Consider the following 17,754-nt stretch of genomic DNA (forward strand, 5'->3'; position numbering starts at 1 on the left):
TAGGTTAGGTAGGCTATAAAGAGTATATTTAAATAAAATTTTACAAACTCTATTATTTTCGTGTGATAAAAAGATGGACGCAAAATGTTATAGGGTTTCTTATGTAGGAAAACTGTGCGTCCAAGTCTGATTTTTGACATTCATTATCTTTTTTTATATTTCTAATAATATGGACGCAAATCGGCCATCATATTATGCATGTTATTGTTGTTAAAATTGATAGGAAGTTTATATTGTTTTTCCCATGTTATCGTATTTAATTAAACATCTTACTGAGAAATAGTTAGAGTAATCTGCGTCCACAGCGGACGCAAAGTGGTTTTTTTATAAATTTTATGTACCAGTTCGCGTCCACCTTATATAAAACTGTCAGTAGAAAAATATAAGCACAAACATCGTTATTCCTATAGTGTGGTTCACAATTAAGGTCTAGGGATAACAAAGTATTCTAAATTTCACATAAACACCTTAAATACTTACCGTGAAAAGTACAGCTGCTCACTATTTTTTTTACAACAGATTCGCGCGTCAGCACTTGTTGGTTGCACACGCAAGATTAGTTTATTTTTCATTAAATTTGGGTTGCACGCACAGATCTTTTGTTTGTGTGTAAGTACCTGTCATAGGTCCGAACATCAATAGAAGCACTCTTGTTTAGATTGGTGTGTCGGTATTGTTATTTTTCACTGTTGTAAAACAGTGTACCGTCGTTTGGACGCGAATTGGGCGTCGGACGCGAAAAGGCGAAAAGACCCTAATCGGGGGATATAACTTTAATGTCCCGCAGGTAATAAAAATTATCATTAGATGTTTTCAAATCCAGCTGAAACGGAGTTCGGTTGCTATTTTCGAGAATTTAACGCACTCGGTTTACATAATTTAACTAAGATATCTAAGTGAAAGATTTCGTCAATATTTTGCGTCATTACGTGAAAGCGCTTCTACTAACTAGGTACCTACCTACCTAACTTAGTCTTATTCAAATAAGTAAATATTTACCGCGGCTCACTTATTTTTTTTCTAAGCAATCAATTTTTTAAAGTGGCTTTAAAAAATTGCGTTTATTTTTATTATGCATGTTCCTTTTAAATACGGCTATAAAACTATCACCGATCCATTCTAAGCACCAAATCTAATCATGCCACCCTCGCAACACTCGATTACAATGTAATTGTAATTATCGCCGGTCTGTGGGAATGTGCTAACGATTTCAATTACCAGGCGGGCCTGTCGAGCCGTCCAAATAGATTTCCCTTGGCAACAATTCTGCGCCATCGATCTCTTAAACACGTGTCTTGTCAACGCATTGCTTTTTGTCTGACGAAATTGTTATATTGAGGAATTAAGCATTTTTTGCGTAAGTCAATGATTAGTACCTATATTAAACTGCAGTAGACATTGTGTCTATGGTTTATATTTTTAAAGCGACAAAATAGAAAAAAAAAACGTGTGTGTACTTATGTCCTGTACATAAGTTCTCACACGTTTTTTTTTAGAAGTTTTTTTTTTAAATATTTTTATCTTTGGCTTAACAAGATAAAAATGTTAAAAAAGTTATCTTTCGCCTTATTCTACGTTTGTAGAAAAAACAACAACAGAAAAAAGGTGTTTAATACTTTGAAAGTTTTAGTATAACGCATCATCCAATCCGATTCTCTCACAACATTCCAATCCAATCCAATCCAATCCATTCTCGCACAAACAAGTTTCACTCATCATTAAAATTTGAGATTTTAATACAATTGAATCAAATAAATCACCGGAATGAGTCCACAGACTTTGATAATTGAAAGTCTACACTGTCAAACCTTTTTTTGATAGACTAAAATGTCGACTATAGGTCTTCATTATAGAACTTCAGGGTGTCGGTTTTTTGTGATGGTATGTGCGCGCATGGTAAAAATTTTCTCTCATGATTTTTCCCTAACGCACCAAAAGAAGATCTTCAAAAAAAATTAATATGAATACAGTTCCATTTTATGTGCGTTTAACTATTATATTACTATTTAGCCAATATTGTGCTGAAAGGTCAAAAAGTACTCTATATGGTGGAGTGACTTTTGAGCACATTATTGGCTAAATTCCTAGTTTAACGTGCCTAGAAACGCACTGCATTTATTTTTTGATTTTTAATTTAAATTTCGTCGCTTAATTCGATATTGCATAACACAATGCAATTTACCAATCTTTTTTATTATTAACATTTATACATATTTATTTCTGTTAACTATCTCCATACGCGTCTATCCCATAAGAATCACGCAGTTATTCGGGATAAAAAGAAGCTTATGTCAGATTTCGAGTTATAAACTATCTTTAGAAAGAATCACAGTAACCCGTTGCTGCGTAATCGATTGTAGGGCTAACAAACAAACAGACACACTTTGGCATTGTAATGTTAGTAAGAATATGGCGCTAACATTATTGACCTTATAAATAATGTAGTTTTACAGAATGTCGGGTAAGGACAGGGGAAGTTTAAGTCCCCAGGGGAAGCGGACGGTCGCTTGCGGTGCACCTGTGTTCCTAAAATCGCTACTGTTTTCTTTCCTACGAACCGACTTTGAAAAAGAAAGGAGGTTAATTAAAATCCTTGCTATGAATCTCGTGTGTAGGTTCGTTTTCACAATGTATACTGATGGACGTTAGGGCCCCGAGGTGATAGAGTGGTGACCCCGCACGCACAAGTAGCAAATACCGTAGCGAGTGGAAATTCCTCCAAAAGACCTATGTCCAGCAGTGGACGTCGTAGTGCGGTTAATATGATTATGATGATAAATATGCTCGTAAATTTATATAGTCATCATCATTCTCAGTTTAATATCCCACTTCTGCAATAGGTCTGCCAGCATTTTTTTACTTGGAAGAAAAGGATTAAGAGATCTTTTCCTCCACGCTGCTGCCATGCGGTTTGGCGGGCTTTAACTTATATGGCATAGGTCACAGGTTTAAAGTGTTCTTCGTAGACAACGCCAAGTCCTGAAGAAAATGTTCAATACCTAAGATTTTTTAGTATGATTCGGAAATCGAAGATTCAGGACCACGTGATGAACTAATTTTTAAGATAGAGAATCTCAGATATACAGACATCAGGTTAGCCATTAAAATTTGGTGAACATAAGATGATTGTGATCCTTAGCGATGGAGAAAATAAAAAAATAAAAAAAAACAACTGGGAAAACAAATAATATCATTCGCGTTTAGTAATCAATATACTTTAGGTAAGGCATACCTTCCACATATTAACATTATTAACATGTGATTTAAACACTTTTTATTCACAAGATGTTAATAATATACAATATGTAGATACCACTTTGTAATCCTAATATATTTTATCTAACACCTGCATTTATTTATGATATGTTATCAAATTTTGGCCTGACAATTCTAGCTATCTATACTTATTGAGAATTTTTAATCGCTCATTTAAGTGGGACCGTTAGCCGAAAAAGGCTCTCGAGTGCCGTAATATGAGTATTTAATTTCGTGTTGGACTTATTGATTACAAGTTAGAATGAAGTTCACGGTTAAACTTTGTACTTTTCTGTGTTTGTGGCATAGTGTAACGGCAAGATGCGTTATGCGCGGGGAATGTGCGATAGTTGGAGCATTCGCAAAACCTTGCCCATTTGACGGAGAAGCGAAACCCATTTTTGAAGATTCATTAACACCCGAAGAGGAAGTTGAAGTATTAAATAATATAAAATCAAGGTGTCCTGAGCTTTTATACAATGAGGAAGGGATCGAGAAAAATACTAAAGATATCATCGCATGCTGTGATGCTGCGCAAATTAAAAATATAAACCAAAACTTAATAATGGCAGATGGTGTACTTGGGCGATGTCCAATATGCGTTAGAAACTTTGCCAGACAGATCTGCGAAATGAATTGTTCACCAAATCAATCAAATTTTGTTTCAGTCGATGTGGAGTATACTCCAGATGGAATACAGTATGTGAATGAAATAAATTACAATGTTCATGCTGACTTCATGGTTAATGCTCATGCTTCCTGTGCTGGAATCATTGTCCCACAGACTGGAATGCCTGCTATAAATCTTATGTGTGGTAATGCACCTGAATGTACACCAGAAGCATGGTTTAACGCTACTGGAGACGCCAGAAGTAACCCCTTAATACCCGTTCAGGTAAATTTCTTTAAATGGCCCACTCCAGAAGATTCGATGAGCGTACGTGCCCCACTGTGTAATGAAACAATGGAAGGCGATTTACCTTGTAGTTGTGTAGATTGCCACGCTAACTGTCCAACAAGTGAAAGACCACAGGGTCCTAATATATGTACCGTGCTCTCTTTTAATTGTATTGGCTTCTCAGTAGGAATAATTTTCTTTGGAATCAGCGTTATCACGTTTACAATCCTCACGTTTTTAGAGTACAGAAGACTGAAAATATCTGATAAAAGGGACGAAAACCATGAACAGAATAACATAAACGTAGTTACTAGAATATTTCAAAAATTGTTTTCAGTCATAGGCGTTTTTTCAGCTAGTAACGCGGTTTTAGTTATAATGATAATGACTTGGATAGCGTTCGCTATGTTATTTGGTGTTGCACGACTAAATTTAACAGCAAACCCATTAGAACTCTGGTCAGGGCCAGAATCTCGGAGTCGACAGGAGTTAAATTTTTTTAACTCAAGGTTTGGACCATTTTATCGAGCGGCACAGATATTTTTGACCTTCAAAGGATTAGACTCATTTGTCGTAAACAATGTGACATATGGACCTGCGTACAGAATAGAAGCAATCCATGAATTAGTGGCCCTTGAAAATGCAATCATTAATATTGGAAGAGAAGATGGTTCGGTTACTTTAGAAGATATATGCTATGCACCACTCCGTTTTCCAGGCGAGAAAGCAAAACTAGAGCAGTGTGTACACATGTCAGTTTCGACTTATCTACCTGATAGAATTATAAACAACGACACATATCTTAGTAGTATACAAGGCTGTCTTAATAATCATTTCGCTCTGGACTGTCTAGCTGCTTGGGGAGGAGGTTCTGATCCAGAAATATCTGTTGGGGGATTTGAAGGTGACAATATACTACAAGCGCATACATTATTGATTAATTTTCCTATTGCAAATTTCTTACGAGCTGAAGACTTGGTACCAGTGCTGGAGTGGGAGAAAAAGTTTATAAATTTAATGCATGATTATGAACAAAATATTAAATCCGATTTTGTTGACGTTGCGTTTGGAAGTGAGCGATCGATAGAAGACGAAATTCAGCGTGTTTCAGAAGCAGAAGCAGTACCCATAGTTATAAGTTATTTGCTAATGTTTAAATATGTGATCTTCGCATTGGGCAACATAAGGCGGTTTAAGACTTGTCTGATTGACAGTAAAGTGACTGTAGCTATAAGTTGTATAATAGTTGTACTTATATCTATATTTTGTGCTATGGGTGTATTGGGCTATATGAATGTTACTGTAACGTTACTAGCTATTAATGTCATACCATTTTTCATTCTGTCTGTCGGTATAGATAATGTTTTCTTAATGATTAATGAATTGACCGAGGTCGAAAGCAATTTAGATAAGTACGATGATTATAAGGATAACTTTTCTTTTGAGAAACGGAAACGTTTTATATTTGGTAAAATGATGAACAACATAGGGCCTTCAATGTTTGTTTCCTCGATTACTCAAATAACTTGCTTTGGAATAGGATGTTTAACCCAATTACCAGCTGTGAAATCATTTGCTATCTTTGCTTCATTTGCATTAGTATTTCTGTTTATTTTTCAAATAACGGCCGTAGTCGCTATTTTATCTATCGACTATAAGAGGGTTCAAAGAAACAGATTTGACATATTATGTTGTATCCAGAAAAAAATATTAAATGACGAAGAGCCTCTTCAAGATGGCAAAGCTTACCAAAGTATAACTAAAAGGCTCATGGCACCCTACTCTACGTTCATTTTAGATTGGCGAGTTAAAATAACGGTTGCTATTATTTTTATGTTTCTGGTATCAGGCAGTGTTATTATGATCCCACAAATTGAAGTAGGCTTAGATCAAGAAATGGCACTGCCACCCGACTCGTATGTTTATAAATATTTGCTTGCTGTAAATCAAATAATGCGACTTGGTCCTCCAGTTTACTTTGTACTCAAATCTGGTTTAAACTTTACAAACCCTGATCATCAAAACGTTATATGCGGTAGTCGGCTGTGTAATGATGATTCGCTTGTAACACAATTGTTCTTAGCATCTAGATACAGCAATGTAACATATATAGCTAGACCTTCAAATTCGTGGCTAGATGACTTCTTTGATTGGGCAAGTTTACCAAACGCTTGTTGCAAATATAACTCTACAGATGGTGGTTTTTGTGCTAGTATGGATAATTCCCCAGAGTGTAATTTTTGTTCTATTGAAAGATCAGAATTGGCCAATGGATTAAGACCAGCTGGGTCCGCTTTCGAGACATATGTACCGTTTTTCCTGCAGGATACACCCACTAACATATGTAACAGAGGCGGTCTCGCTAGTTATTTCAGCAGTGTTAACTTTTTACTGAACTCCCAAGGGAAAGCTAATGTGTATGATTCAAATTTTATGACATATCATACTACCTTGGCAAATTCGCAAGACTATATTACGGCTCTGTCGCATGCTTACGACATTAGTGCGGACATAACAGCAGCTATACAGAAGCATACAGACCTCGATGTAGAAGTGTTCCCGTATTCTGTATTCTATGTATTTTTTGAACAGTATTTAACTATGTGGGGTGATACCTTCGAATCTCTTGGCTATTGCCTGCTGGGTGTTCTTTTTATAAATTTGGTTGTAACAGGGCTTAATATTTTAATATCTGTTGCGCTAGTCATCACTGTTATAATGATACTAGTTGAAATGATGGGCGTGATGTATTTGTGGAGTATACCACTGAATCCCGTGTCGTGCATCAACTTGATTGTCGCTATAGGTATATCGGTAGAATTCTGCAGTCATATGGCCTACGCCTATGCCACTAGCTCTCGTCCACCGAGTGAAAAAGTCCGTGATGCTATTAGAAATGTTGGAAATACAATTATCACGGGTATCACTCTTACTAATATACCCATTATTGTACTATACTTTTCCTATACACAAATTATTGAAGTATTTTTCTTCAGAATGCTCTTCAGTTTGGTAATTTTAGGTTTTATACATAGTATGATTTTTTTCCCAGTATTGTTGAGTTACATGAATGATTTAAAATACAGATAAACAAAAGTTGTAAGTAGGTATATTTTAGAAAATCTAAATAAATTATTAACTAATTTTTAACACTTATTTAAAAAAATACAAATTGATAGCAAGTGTTTGAAATCTATCTTCCGTCTTATCTTGTATCTTTCCTATTTTTTTGAAGGTACTTTTTAGGATGGCTGATTCAAAGGGATTAGGAATAAGAAAGATAGATTGAGAAGGGTATTGAGTGTCATAAAAAATGTTCCTTCCCAATGCGCTATTTCTTAACAACTCTTTTTTATTTTATTTTAACGACAATCCAAATAAACGCTGCGGGTAACTCCTATTGCATTCAAGTTTATAATATTGACGCTCCGTCAAAATTAGAAATTAAAACTTAGAGTCACATGATACTTTATGATGACGATGTATTAATTGTTACAATACTTATAATAGGATCTCTTTATTTTTTATCTTAGAACTATTTTAGGTGCCAACATGTATGTTTCTGTTAAATGTAGGATAGTAAAACATGTAAAAAAATGTAGTAGGGTAACTCATAAGTAAAAATAAATTCTATGTAAATACATTTAAACGGTATTATGTGATAAAATATAATAGATACACAACCTAGTTGTAATATTTTATTTATCTTTTATAATCTAGGTATCATATTTAGATTCTTACCTAATCAAATAACAACTTTCTACAAAAACTAAAGGAAGACAAATGGCTGAGGTTAACTTATTTTACACGAAGATCTTGAACTAATCTAAATAATAAACAACACAATGTACCACAAACAATACTTTTGTAATGTTTATTGTATAGATTCGTATCGTACTAAATAGAGGGAATGTGAAGTAGCATGTTTCAGATGGTTGCATATTTATACTTGAAAAAATATATGGCCAAGTCAAGACCTTAATAAAAATATTATAAATTATATAAAAAACATTTTAAACATACCTACCTCTAAGTACTTCATTTTTGAAAGCAATGTGTTGAATATGATTATTCACTTTAAATCTTCAATAGTGCATGTGATTCTTTCTTTTTTTTAATTTTTATGAAATATATGCTTTCTAGAGGGTCTAGATTTCACCGTCGCGGCTTTGAAGCGTTAAATAAGGAGGTACGACAGCAAAATTAAATGAATCTGTACATGAATGAAACATAAAAAGGGTGAAGATAATTCATAACTACTAAAGATTACATAAATACTTTACACCAGTTTACAAATTTTTCATACATTTAAAGTTCAAGTATTTAAAGCCAGATATTAGGCTTATTTATATAATAAGATATAATATCCTATATATTAACTTCTATTTTCTCGATTTAATATAGAATAATATATAAATAAATATACCTACTACGACAATACACACATCGCCATCTAGTCCCAAAGCAAGCGTAGCTTGTGTTATGGGTACTAAGATAACTGATGAATAATTTTTATGAATAATATACATATTTACTTATAATATATAGATAAACACCCAGAAACTGGAAAACATTCATGTTCATCACACAAATATTGTCCAGTTGTGGGAATCGAACCACGGCTTTGGACTCAGAAAGCAGGGTAGCTGACCACTGCGCCAATCAGCCGTTAAAAATATGTTTACATTGCCTGCTTTCGTTGGTCTTATGGTTAGCATGTTTAACTACGGCTCACATCAGTTCCTGGGTCGGGTCAAAACTTGTTAAGTATTAGGTTTTCTGTAAAGAATGCCCGGTTCAAGCCCCCAGTTAGGAAATTGCCAGTGCCAACCCTTTTGTGCAGCGTTAGAGCACGTTAAGGGGTTCCCGGTTATTATCACTAACTTGTAGTACGATAATAATTGAAGAACCAAGAAGGCGGCTCACCTGATAGTGAGTGGAAATCCATCGCCTATAAACAGAGCAAAACCTCGGCAGACTCGTTGAGGTGTAGTTTTGTTACAACGGTTACGGTTACACGTGTGGTGCATCGTGGCAGCAAAAAAAAAAAATGCCATAGTAATTGCGCGGACGAGCTCTACCACAAGAAGCTATACCTACTAGGCACTGCTGAAAATATATCCAATACCTATCCTTGTATTTGATAATGTCAGAGGACAGAAGTCTAAACAACACACTCGTTCTTGTTACTTGTCGATTTTTTACCTACTTAAGTATAGCTTAATTAGCTCTTTGCTACTAGTCTCCGGTGGGACAGGCTGAACGACTAACTTAGAATTAACTTGATCATCCAAGTCTTCTAATAAGATATTTTCATGCGTCTAAAACATGATTCAGGTAGGCTATATAGCATATAGCTAAACGGAGAATCTCGATTTTTGACAGCTTTTTATCTGGAGGGAGTGTTGGTAGCAGTCTTCTCAGGGATCCAAAGGCGGCGTTGAAAGCTTCGACTCGTATTCTTTCTCTGGTGGCATGAGCTGTGCGATACTTTAGCGTGGCTCGTCGGCGACGTCGGCGTTCTTCTCTGGAGAGACCAGCGCATGGTGATCCTGCACCGCTTGATAAGTAGGCTTCTTCGGATAGAGCGCAGGGTTCCAGTATTCTATCTCTATATAAGTAAAAATGACACGTTAAATATTATATAAAAACAATCGGAAGGGAAAATATTGAAATAATAGATGATTCGACAGAACCTAACATCGATAGATTAAATTTTAGTCCAATAACTAAATAAATTTACAAAGCAAATAATTTATTAACTAATCACAAGCTACTAATATTTACAAGCATCTTTCTTATCGGCTACGTTCGAACAGGTGTTTGAAGGTAGCTGATAAAATGATCCTTTAAACAAGACCGAGTCTTGCATTGTTGCTTGATTGCGATAAACCTGCTTTCCTACCACCACCTGGTAGAGTCAATACTTTTATGAATAATAGATACATAAATACTTATAATATACAGATAAACACCCAGACACTGAAAATATTCAAGTTCATCACACCAACATTTTCCAGTTGTGGGAATCGAACCCACGGCATTTGACTCGGAAACCAGGGTCGCTGTCCACTGCGCCAGTCGGCCGTCTAATATTCTATTAGAAAATTATTAAATAGAAAGTTTTTAATAAACCAATAAATTGGTTCACTGGATACAAATTAATTTTAACTTTCCATAATTTAATTATTATATTTAATGCAAAATATTTGAAATTGCTTATATTATGTTTTTATTAATTCATGTTTTAAAATACCCTATGGGCTTACTACAAACAATGGGAACGGACGAACTATAAAAGATTAACCGGTCGTCTTTTTTGAGAATCAATCAAAATTATTGAATTTGGTTGCTCTATGCGGTTTGGGTTTGGTTTCTATTGTATTTTTTTAAAACTACGTACATATAGATATACAGAATAAGAGTACGAACCCGCGGCAAGGTATAGTGTATTCATTCAATCACATATGAAAATGATAGCCCTATTGTATCTTATCATTTCAAGAGCACGTGACATATTTTTATTTGATTGCTATCTATGTAGCTTTGTTAACGTTATCAAATAAAATTCATTTTTATACACATCATCATTCATCATCATCATCATCACATCAACCCATTACTGGCCCACTACAGGCCACGGATCTCCTCCCACAATGAGAAGACTTTAGGCCATAGGCCACCACGCTAGCCCAGTGCGGATCAGTGGACTCCACACGCCTTTGAGATCATTATGGAGAACTCTCAGGCATACAGGTTTTCTCAAAATGTTTTCTTTCACCATTGAAGCAAGTGAAATTTGAATTTCTGTCACTGTCGCACATTACTTTAGAAAAATTAGAGGCGCGCTGGGATTCGAACTAGGGCCCCCGCAAGCCCAAGTCCTAAACACTAAGCTATCCCCGCTTTTTACACATATGAACATATAGGTAAACATGGTGATGAGGCGAAATTCGAATTTATATCATATATTTGTTTGCGCAGCCTCAGGACAGTTTTGCCAATTCAGACAGTTCTTTTTCAACCGGTCTACCGAAGATTTTTGCATTTGGATCTTTATTCCATAAATTTCAATGTAAAATTTTTAAAGATGACTCATAAGTATGATTTTACTATCATAATTTTACGACAACAACCATTGACGTAATATGAACGAAAGAAGGAGGATAATTTTTATCCGGGGGTGAATTCTTTTCGAAATTGCTGATTGCAAATAACTTTTTATCTCGTGCGTACAATGCTTTCAACAGCAAATATTGTGCGACGGACATTTTTCACGTCAAAATTGGCACTTTTAGGAAAATAATTATCTCAAAACAAGGATAAAGCTAAGCTTTAAATTTTTTGTTTTTTTTTGTTTTAATTTAATTTTGTTGTATAATTTTCGCTTGGTACTTAATTCCTAAGCAATTTTGGTTCATGTTATCGTTTATGTATAACTAAGTTGTGGAAACCTCATTGGTTTATGTGATATAAAAATACGGAATTACTTATGTGTATAAGTAATGCCGTACTGTTTGTTTCCTTTGTTTCCTTATTTATTAGCTTCTTGCTAATAAATGAAACATAAATAAAAAAAACCTCAAAGACTGTGCTAGCTCTGTCATCGTTCTACTTACTACGTAGCATTTAAGAACATTAACTTCTATCAACGGAAAGGAAATATTTTTTTGTTTTTTTTATTACGATCCCAAATGAACAGCTATGCTTAAAAGGCAATAAAAACTTACTTAAAGCATAAAGTTAACCAGATTTTTTATTACTGATTTTCGCCTGTTTTACTCAGTTCAATGACCCCAACAATGGAGATCAAGCCGACTTTGTAGATAGGTAAGTAAATATTAGGTCCGTGTTGCCTTATTTTCTCTTGTTTGTTATGGAAATACCTTTTACAGTTGACACCCAATATAAAAAAAAAACCGACATTGGTTTTTTGGTTTTTCACTTAAGATGATATCTACGCTACAGAATGAGAAAAGGATTGGCTCGAACAAGCGAGCCGAGAGCGGATTGGTAGACTTTACAAGCCTTTAGGAACTTTATAAAGAATTCCTATGCAGATTTCTTACTAATGGTTTCCTTCGCCATTAAAGCACGATATGGTGATAGTGATGTTTAAAAAACGCAAAACTCCGAAACCGTTACGGGGATCAAACTCAGTCCTCCCGTAAGAGAGGCTGCAGTCTAAATCGCTTTGAAAGTAAGAAGAAGAAGATGTGCCTCAATAAAGGAGTAGTAAAAAAAATATTAGGGAAACTCCAACGAACAGCCATCGACAAAATCTTTCGCTGGGTAATTGCCTTTTGAGATTACTCATAAAAACGGATAGATTGGGTTCGAAACATTGTACAAAGTTCACCGAATTGTGAACGAATGAATACCATAAAAGTACACCACAAATATTACATAAAAAATAAAAATAGAAAAGCAAAACAAAACAGCGTATACAATTTGGCGGCCTTATCGCTTCATAGCAATTTCTTCCAGAAATAAAAACAATTTGAACTAAAAAATAGGTTTAATAGGATTATCTAGTTAATAAATTAAACATAACCTACCTTTTCCTAGGTGCCAAATTTTCTCTGTCAGTTATTGGTAGTAAAGCTTCTCTCGGCTCTGCGAGCATGCAGGAAAGCGAGCCATCCTCCATGCTACTGGCGGTCTCCAACCAGCTCTTCATAATGAATCTGCGTTACACAACACATCATAAATTAAAAAATAATATTAAATAAATATACTACGTCACATACACACATCGCCATCTAGCCCCAAAGTAAGCGTAGCTTGTGTTATGGGTACTAAAATGACTGATGAATATGTAACGTCAGCTTACAGAAGAATCCTATTATAATTAAGGATTACTTAAAGGATAAAAAAGCTCGAGTGTGAAATTGTGAATTACTCTAACTTTATAGTTTAATATTAATTGACTGTGAGATGGTGAAAAAATTATCGGGTTAAGTTTTTTGTGGGCTTTTCTTAGACCAGGGCATGTTTGGAACCCTCGTAGCTTTCGGTTTAAGTTCGCGAACGAAGTTATCACCATCCCTCTAGAATTATGTAAACATATACGTATATCATAATAAACGTATGAACGCTTTATAGTGCCTGTGATAGGCATACATGAATAAAGAATTTTTGATTTGTTAATACTTTAATGAATTAAATTTATTTATTCTTTATTTATATAAATGAATAATATAAAATACAAATAAATACCCAGACATTAAAAATCATTCATGTTCATCATACAAATTTTTTCCAGTTGTGGGTATCGAACCCACGGCCTTGGACTCATAAAGCAGGGTCACTGCTAACTACGCCAATCGGCCGCAAATTTCAAAATTAAATTTAAATATTTACAAATAAGAATTGTACTCGGAAAAACATTTAAAAAAAATATATGCATCCAAATGTCCACAAGAAAGCGGGGTAGGCAAAAAGCTGCTGGTATTGCATTTTTATGATAACCGTTGGGTTAAATATCAGGCTCTTGGGTCCCCAGACGCGCGAATAATTTTTGGGACAATGTTTCGTATCCGAAATACCAGAGCCTCAAACACAAGGGCCCAAAAACGTCGTCCACGCTAAAAACTGAGTATCATTTGAGCAGATAATTATGTCTATATTTTATATACACATATAAAATATATTAAATCTTGTAAAATGCTTAGAGATATTATATTAGATCACATGGATTAAAAAGTCTGACGAACTAAGATGATAAAAAAGTCCGCGTGTGATAAACATTTAGAGTTAAGATGCCAATGACTAATTTTATAATTTTTAAAAGTGTTTATATCAACACTTGGAGGAATTATCAAATTTATAAATTTAATCGCGGCCTGAGCGCTTTAACCGACTAAGCTACGGCTTTCCTACCGCCATTGCTGAAAATTAGTTTGGTCAGGTGGGAGGCTTTGGCCATGGCTAGTTACCACCCTACCGTAAAAGACGTGCCGCTAAGCTATTTAGTGTTCCGGTGCGATGTCGCGTAGAAACCGACTAGGTGTAGGTGCTTAGCCCGCTACCATCTTAGACTGCATCATCACTTACCTACCACAAGGCAAGATTGCAGTCAAGGGCTAACGTAGTGGAATAAAAAAAATATGCCTTTTATCCTGTCGGTTCCGAAAATTTATATAAGCATTTTAAATTGAAATGCGCTTACGTTTTAAGATGCTCTTAATTTTTTTTATTTTAAGGATAAATTTAATATTTAGTCTAGTTTAGATAAGTGTACCACCTCGGTAACCTAATTAGGTATATCACCGAGTCGATAATAGGTATAAGACAATCGAGTAAAATTTGTACTTGGTTACCTAACTTAGGTAAATACATATTCATCTCAGAATAAGGAAAATATTCCCACTCAAAAGGAACTCTTTCACCACAAGTTTGTTTTGATTCCTATCAAATCAAATTTGCAGGCCGCAGGGTACTTTCCACCCGTTCCGTGTGTAAATAATACATCACGCGTTCACACCTCGCACTAAGCGAGCTCTTTAGGGGATAATAAATCCGTATTTATTCTTTTTATATCGCCCCCGGTTACCCTTGGGTAATCGAATCATGTTCGCTCACCGTATCGAATCGATTGCGAATTCTGTGGACCCTTGACTTCGGGTTAAAGTCCGGTCTTTGAGAAAGAAATGTTAAGTAAGAAGGTAGGCTTCTATTTAATTTTTCAGTAGCTGTCTCTATCTTTAGTATATAGTACCGCTGATAGATACAGTCTCATTTCTCGTATTAGAGACTGGAGCTGTGAGAGACGATGGTAAGTTTTTTAAAGCATAGAAGCACCAAATTGGCCTAATTCGAGTGGTGCGCGATATAGCGATTACTATCTTATTATGAATAGTAACAGAAACCGAAGTCTTAAAGTGCTATCCAAGACACGGGGACTACACTAATTCCGGAAGAAAATATTACCATTTTACTGTACAGGTATATGTTACTACATAACAACTTAAGCAAATGAGATTAACAGTATTCTTACTTACAGTATTTACAGTATTTCGGGAGAGTACGTTGGACGAGTAGAAAGCATGGCCGATTATCTTACCGACTGACGCAGTGCCTTACGGGCGATGGCGTGTTTATGGACTACCTTGCAGGCATTGGGAAAATAGAATCAGGGATATGCATGTACTGCAACGAAACGGATGATGAAATGCACACAATTTTCAATTGCGTCAATTGGGACAACGAAAGACGAGAAATTAGTGAGGAAATCGGAGAATTTAACGCTGAAAGTTTTGTGCATAAAATGTTGAAGGCGGAAAAAAACTGGGTAACTGTCGCAAAGTAGTAAGAGAGGAAAAGGAGAAAGAAGAAAAGAGAAGAAAACAAGTCCATGAAAATTTTTCAAAATCGTTGTCGTGTTTTAGGCCGAAAGGCGGGTACACGGTCAACGAGGTGACAGGGGGGGTTTTAGCCGGTTAAAGTCCGGCACTACCTAGCGCTGCGGGTGTCCATGAGGATTTCCCCTCCCGTGTGAAAAAAAAAAGGATTTGGGGAGAGCACTGATAACTTTCATACGAGTTTATACTCAGTTTAGTTATCAGGGCCTCTAGCTTATTTTATAGTTAAGCTTTGGTTACCTGTTTATATTGTTTTTTTAGAAAAATAAATGATTATTATTATTATTTGAAGTATATAGTTGTTTACAGTAATAATTGACGGATCAAGCAGGTACCCTCCTGATGGTAAATGGAAAGCCATCGCCTATAAACAGAGCAACACTTCGCAGGGCACGCAAGGCAAACGTCCTACGAAGAGCCAGCCTTTTTTTTTTTTGACGTCTTTGGAAAATCTTTATTGCTACCTCCGACTCTCGGGCAGTATGAAGGTTATGTGAGACTCCCCCCTCTAAAGGAACAACCTAAACTAAAAACCACAACAGCATCGGGGAACACGAAGTGCCACCCTGTTTGCCAACCTGAGGTGTAATTAAGTAAGACAAGCCTCATGTGCCTGCATTACATCGGTAACACTTCAGAACAAGCACAGCACGCTTGGCGGTAGAAATAAGCATGGCGGTTATAGTGCTTTCCGGACGGTATCTATCAGAAAAACTCTATCTATTACTAAAAGTTCTTCTATTAGTACTATTACGACGAATTTGTATTGACGAACTTTACTGTTCATTGGCGGCTGATTGGCGCAGTGGGGAGCGACCCTGCTCTCTGAGTCCAAGGCCGTGGGTTCGATTCCCACAACTGGAAAATGTTTGTGCGATGAACATGAATGTTTTTAAGTGTCTGGGTGTTTATATGTATATTATAAGTATTTATGTGTACTATTCATAAAAATATTCATCAGTTTTCTTAGTACCAATAACACAAGCTACGCTTACTTTGGGACTAGATGGCGGTGTGTGTATTGTCGTAGTATATTTATATTTATTTATTTATTTATTTATCATTATGGTATGAAGTATTATTTAAGTATATTAATAATAATAACGTTTAGTTCGGATAAAATTCCATAGCTTCATTCAGCCATAGCTTCCATAGTTCTTTTCATAAAATAGTTAGTACTAACTATTTTAAAAATAAAAATTTGCCAAACATATCACTAATTAAGGTAAGTACCCTCTTGAGCACTTGGCATACTAGTGTATCCCCAGTAGTACCCAGTGCTCCTTAAAGGGATTTTCCCTTTTTTCTGCTTAATACTTTCAAAATACTGTTGGAGCCTCCGCAAATCCTGCTTATCATTGATGCAGATCTTCTTCTCATGATTGCGTAAAATTCATCAACGGCCGTAGTAGTTACCCCATACAAGCACTGTCACAAAAAACTTTCCTACTAGTAGTACTGAAAACTGCGTAAAAAACTACTAAAATCACAAAAAGTTCTAGTACTACTAAAAACTAATGTCTGTTTCCACAAAATAAATAAATCATAACGCAACCGAGCGCATAGCTTCACCAATCAGCAGCAATTGTGTAAGAAATTCGTATTCATATGGTTTAAATTTAGATTCATTGATATAAATTGTTTATGGTAAAACTGATCTAATTTGATTTATGGTTTAAAGTTAATTTGTCAAAAAGCTAATTTGAATTGTATGTGGAGTCCATAGTTTTAAGGTTTAACCGTTTTCTAAGATGCGTGAAGACTTGCAGAGACAGTTGGTTGAAAATAAGTCATTAGGTATAATTGGAATTTATAAATTAAATATTTATATTAGGCATATAAGGAACACTTCCTGCAACGTGCTGCCCAGTGTCCATAAACCTGAGGCGTAGGTGTTAAGCCTCATTGGCCTATAATTACAAAAGCAAACAAACCTTTCAGATCGGTGACCAGAAACAAAATCGCCCTAATTAGGTACTAAAAATGAAGATGGTTATGAATATAAGATTAGGTGGAAGGTACTTACTTTGTTTGAAAGCTAAGCAATTAGGTACACGTGGATTTTCCAGGCATGTAATTATCAAACGCGGCACAACTGCACAATTATTTGAGTCAGTCAGTTACGGTGACGTCAACACACTGGTCCAGATGTAAGCATCCCTCTGTTTTTATGTCCTCCGAGGGGATGGTCCTACCCTCTGAGAGGGCGGCGCCTAGCAAGCTTTCAGTTTAGGGGTC

The 17,754-nt window shown here is 35.6% G+C and overlaps 2 protein-coding genes across 2 annotated transcripts; one reads left to right on the forward strand and one right to left on the reverse strand.

Annotated features, from left to right (window-relative positions):
* Positions 1 to 3,571: 3,571 nt before the first annotated feature.
* On the forward strand, positions 3,572 to 7,243 carry LOC120631690 (NPC intracellular cholesterol transporter 1 homolog 1b-like). The gene has a single exon (XM_039901364.1). It carries the CDS (start codon positions 3,584 to 3,586, stop codon positions 7,241 to 7,243), a length of 3,660 nt encoding a protein of 1,219 aa, XP_039757298.1. The 5' UTR covers positions 3,572 to 3,583.
* Positions 7,244 to 9,466: 2,223 nt separating this feature from the next.
* On the reverse strand, positions 9,467 to 17,583 carry LOC120631663 (helix-loop-helix protein 1). Its single transcript, XM_039901328.1, has 3 exons — positions 17,543 to 17,583; positions 12,712 to 12,840; positions 9,467 to 9,764 (listed from the first exon to the last, which is right to left on the reverse strand). Exons 2-3 carry the CDS (start codon positions 12,831 to 12,833, stop codon positions 9,467 to 9,469), a joined length of 420 nt encoding a protein of 139 aa, XP_039757262.1. The 5' UTR covers positions 12,834 to 12,840; positions 17,543 to 17,583.
* Between the last annotated feature and the right edge of the window lie 171 nt (positions 17,584 to 17,754).

This window comes from Pararge aegeria, chromosome 18 (assembly GCF_905163445.1).
Source record: "Pararge aegeria chromosome 18, ilParAegt1.1, whole genome shotgun sequence".
NCBI classification, from domain to species: domain Eukaryota; kingdom Metazoa; phylum Arthropoda; class Insecta; order Lepidoptera; family Nymphalidae; genus Pararge; species Pararge aegeria.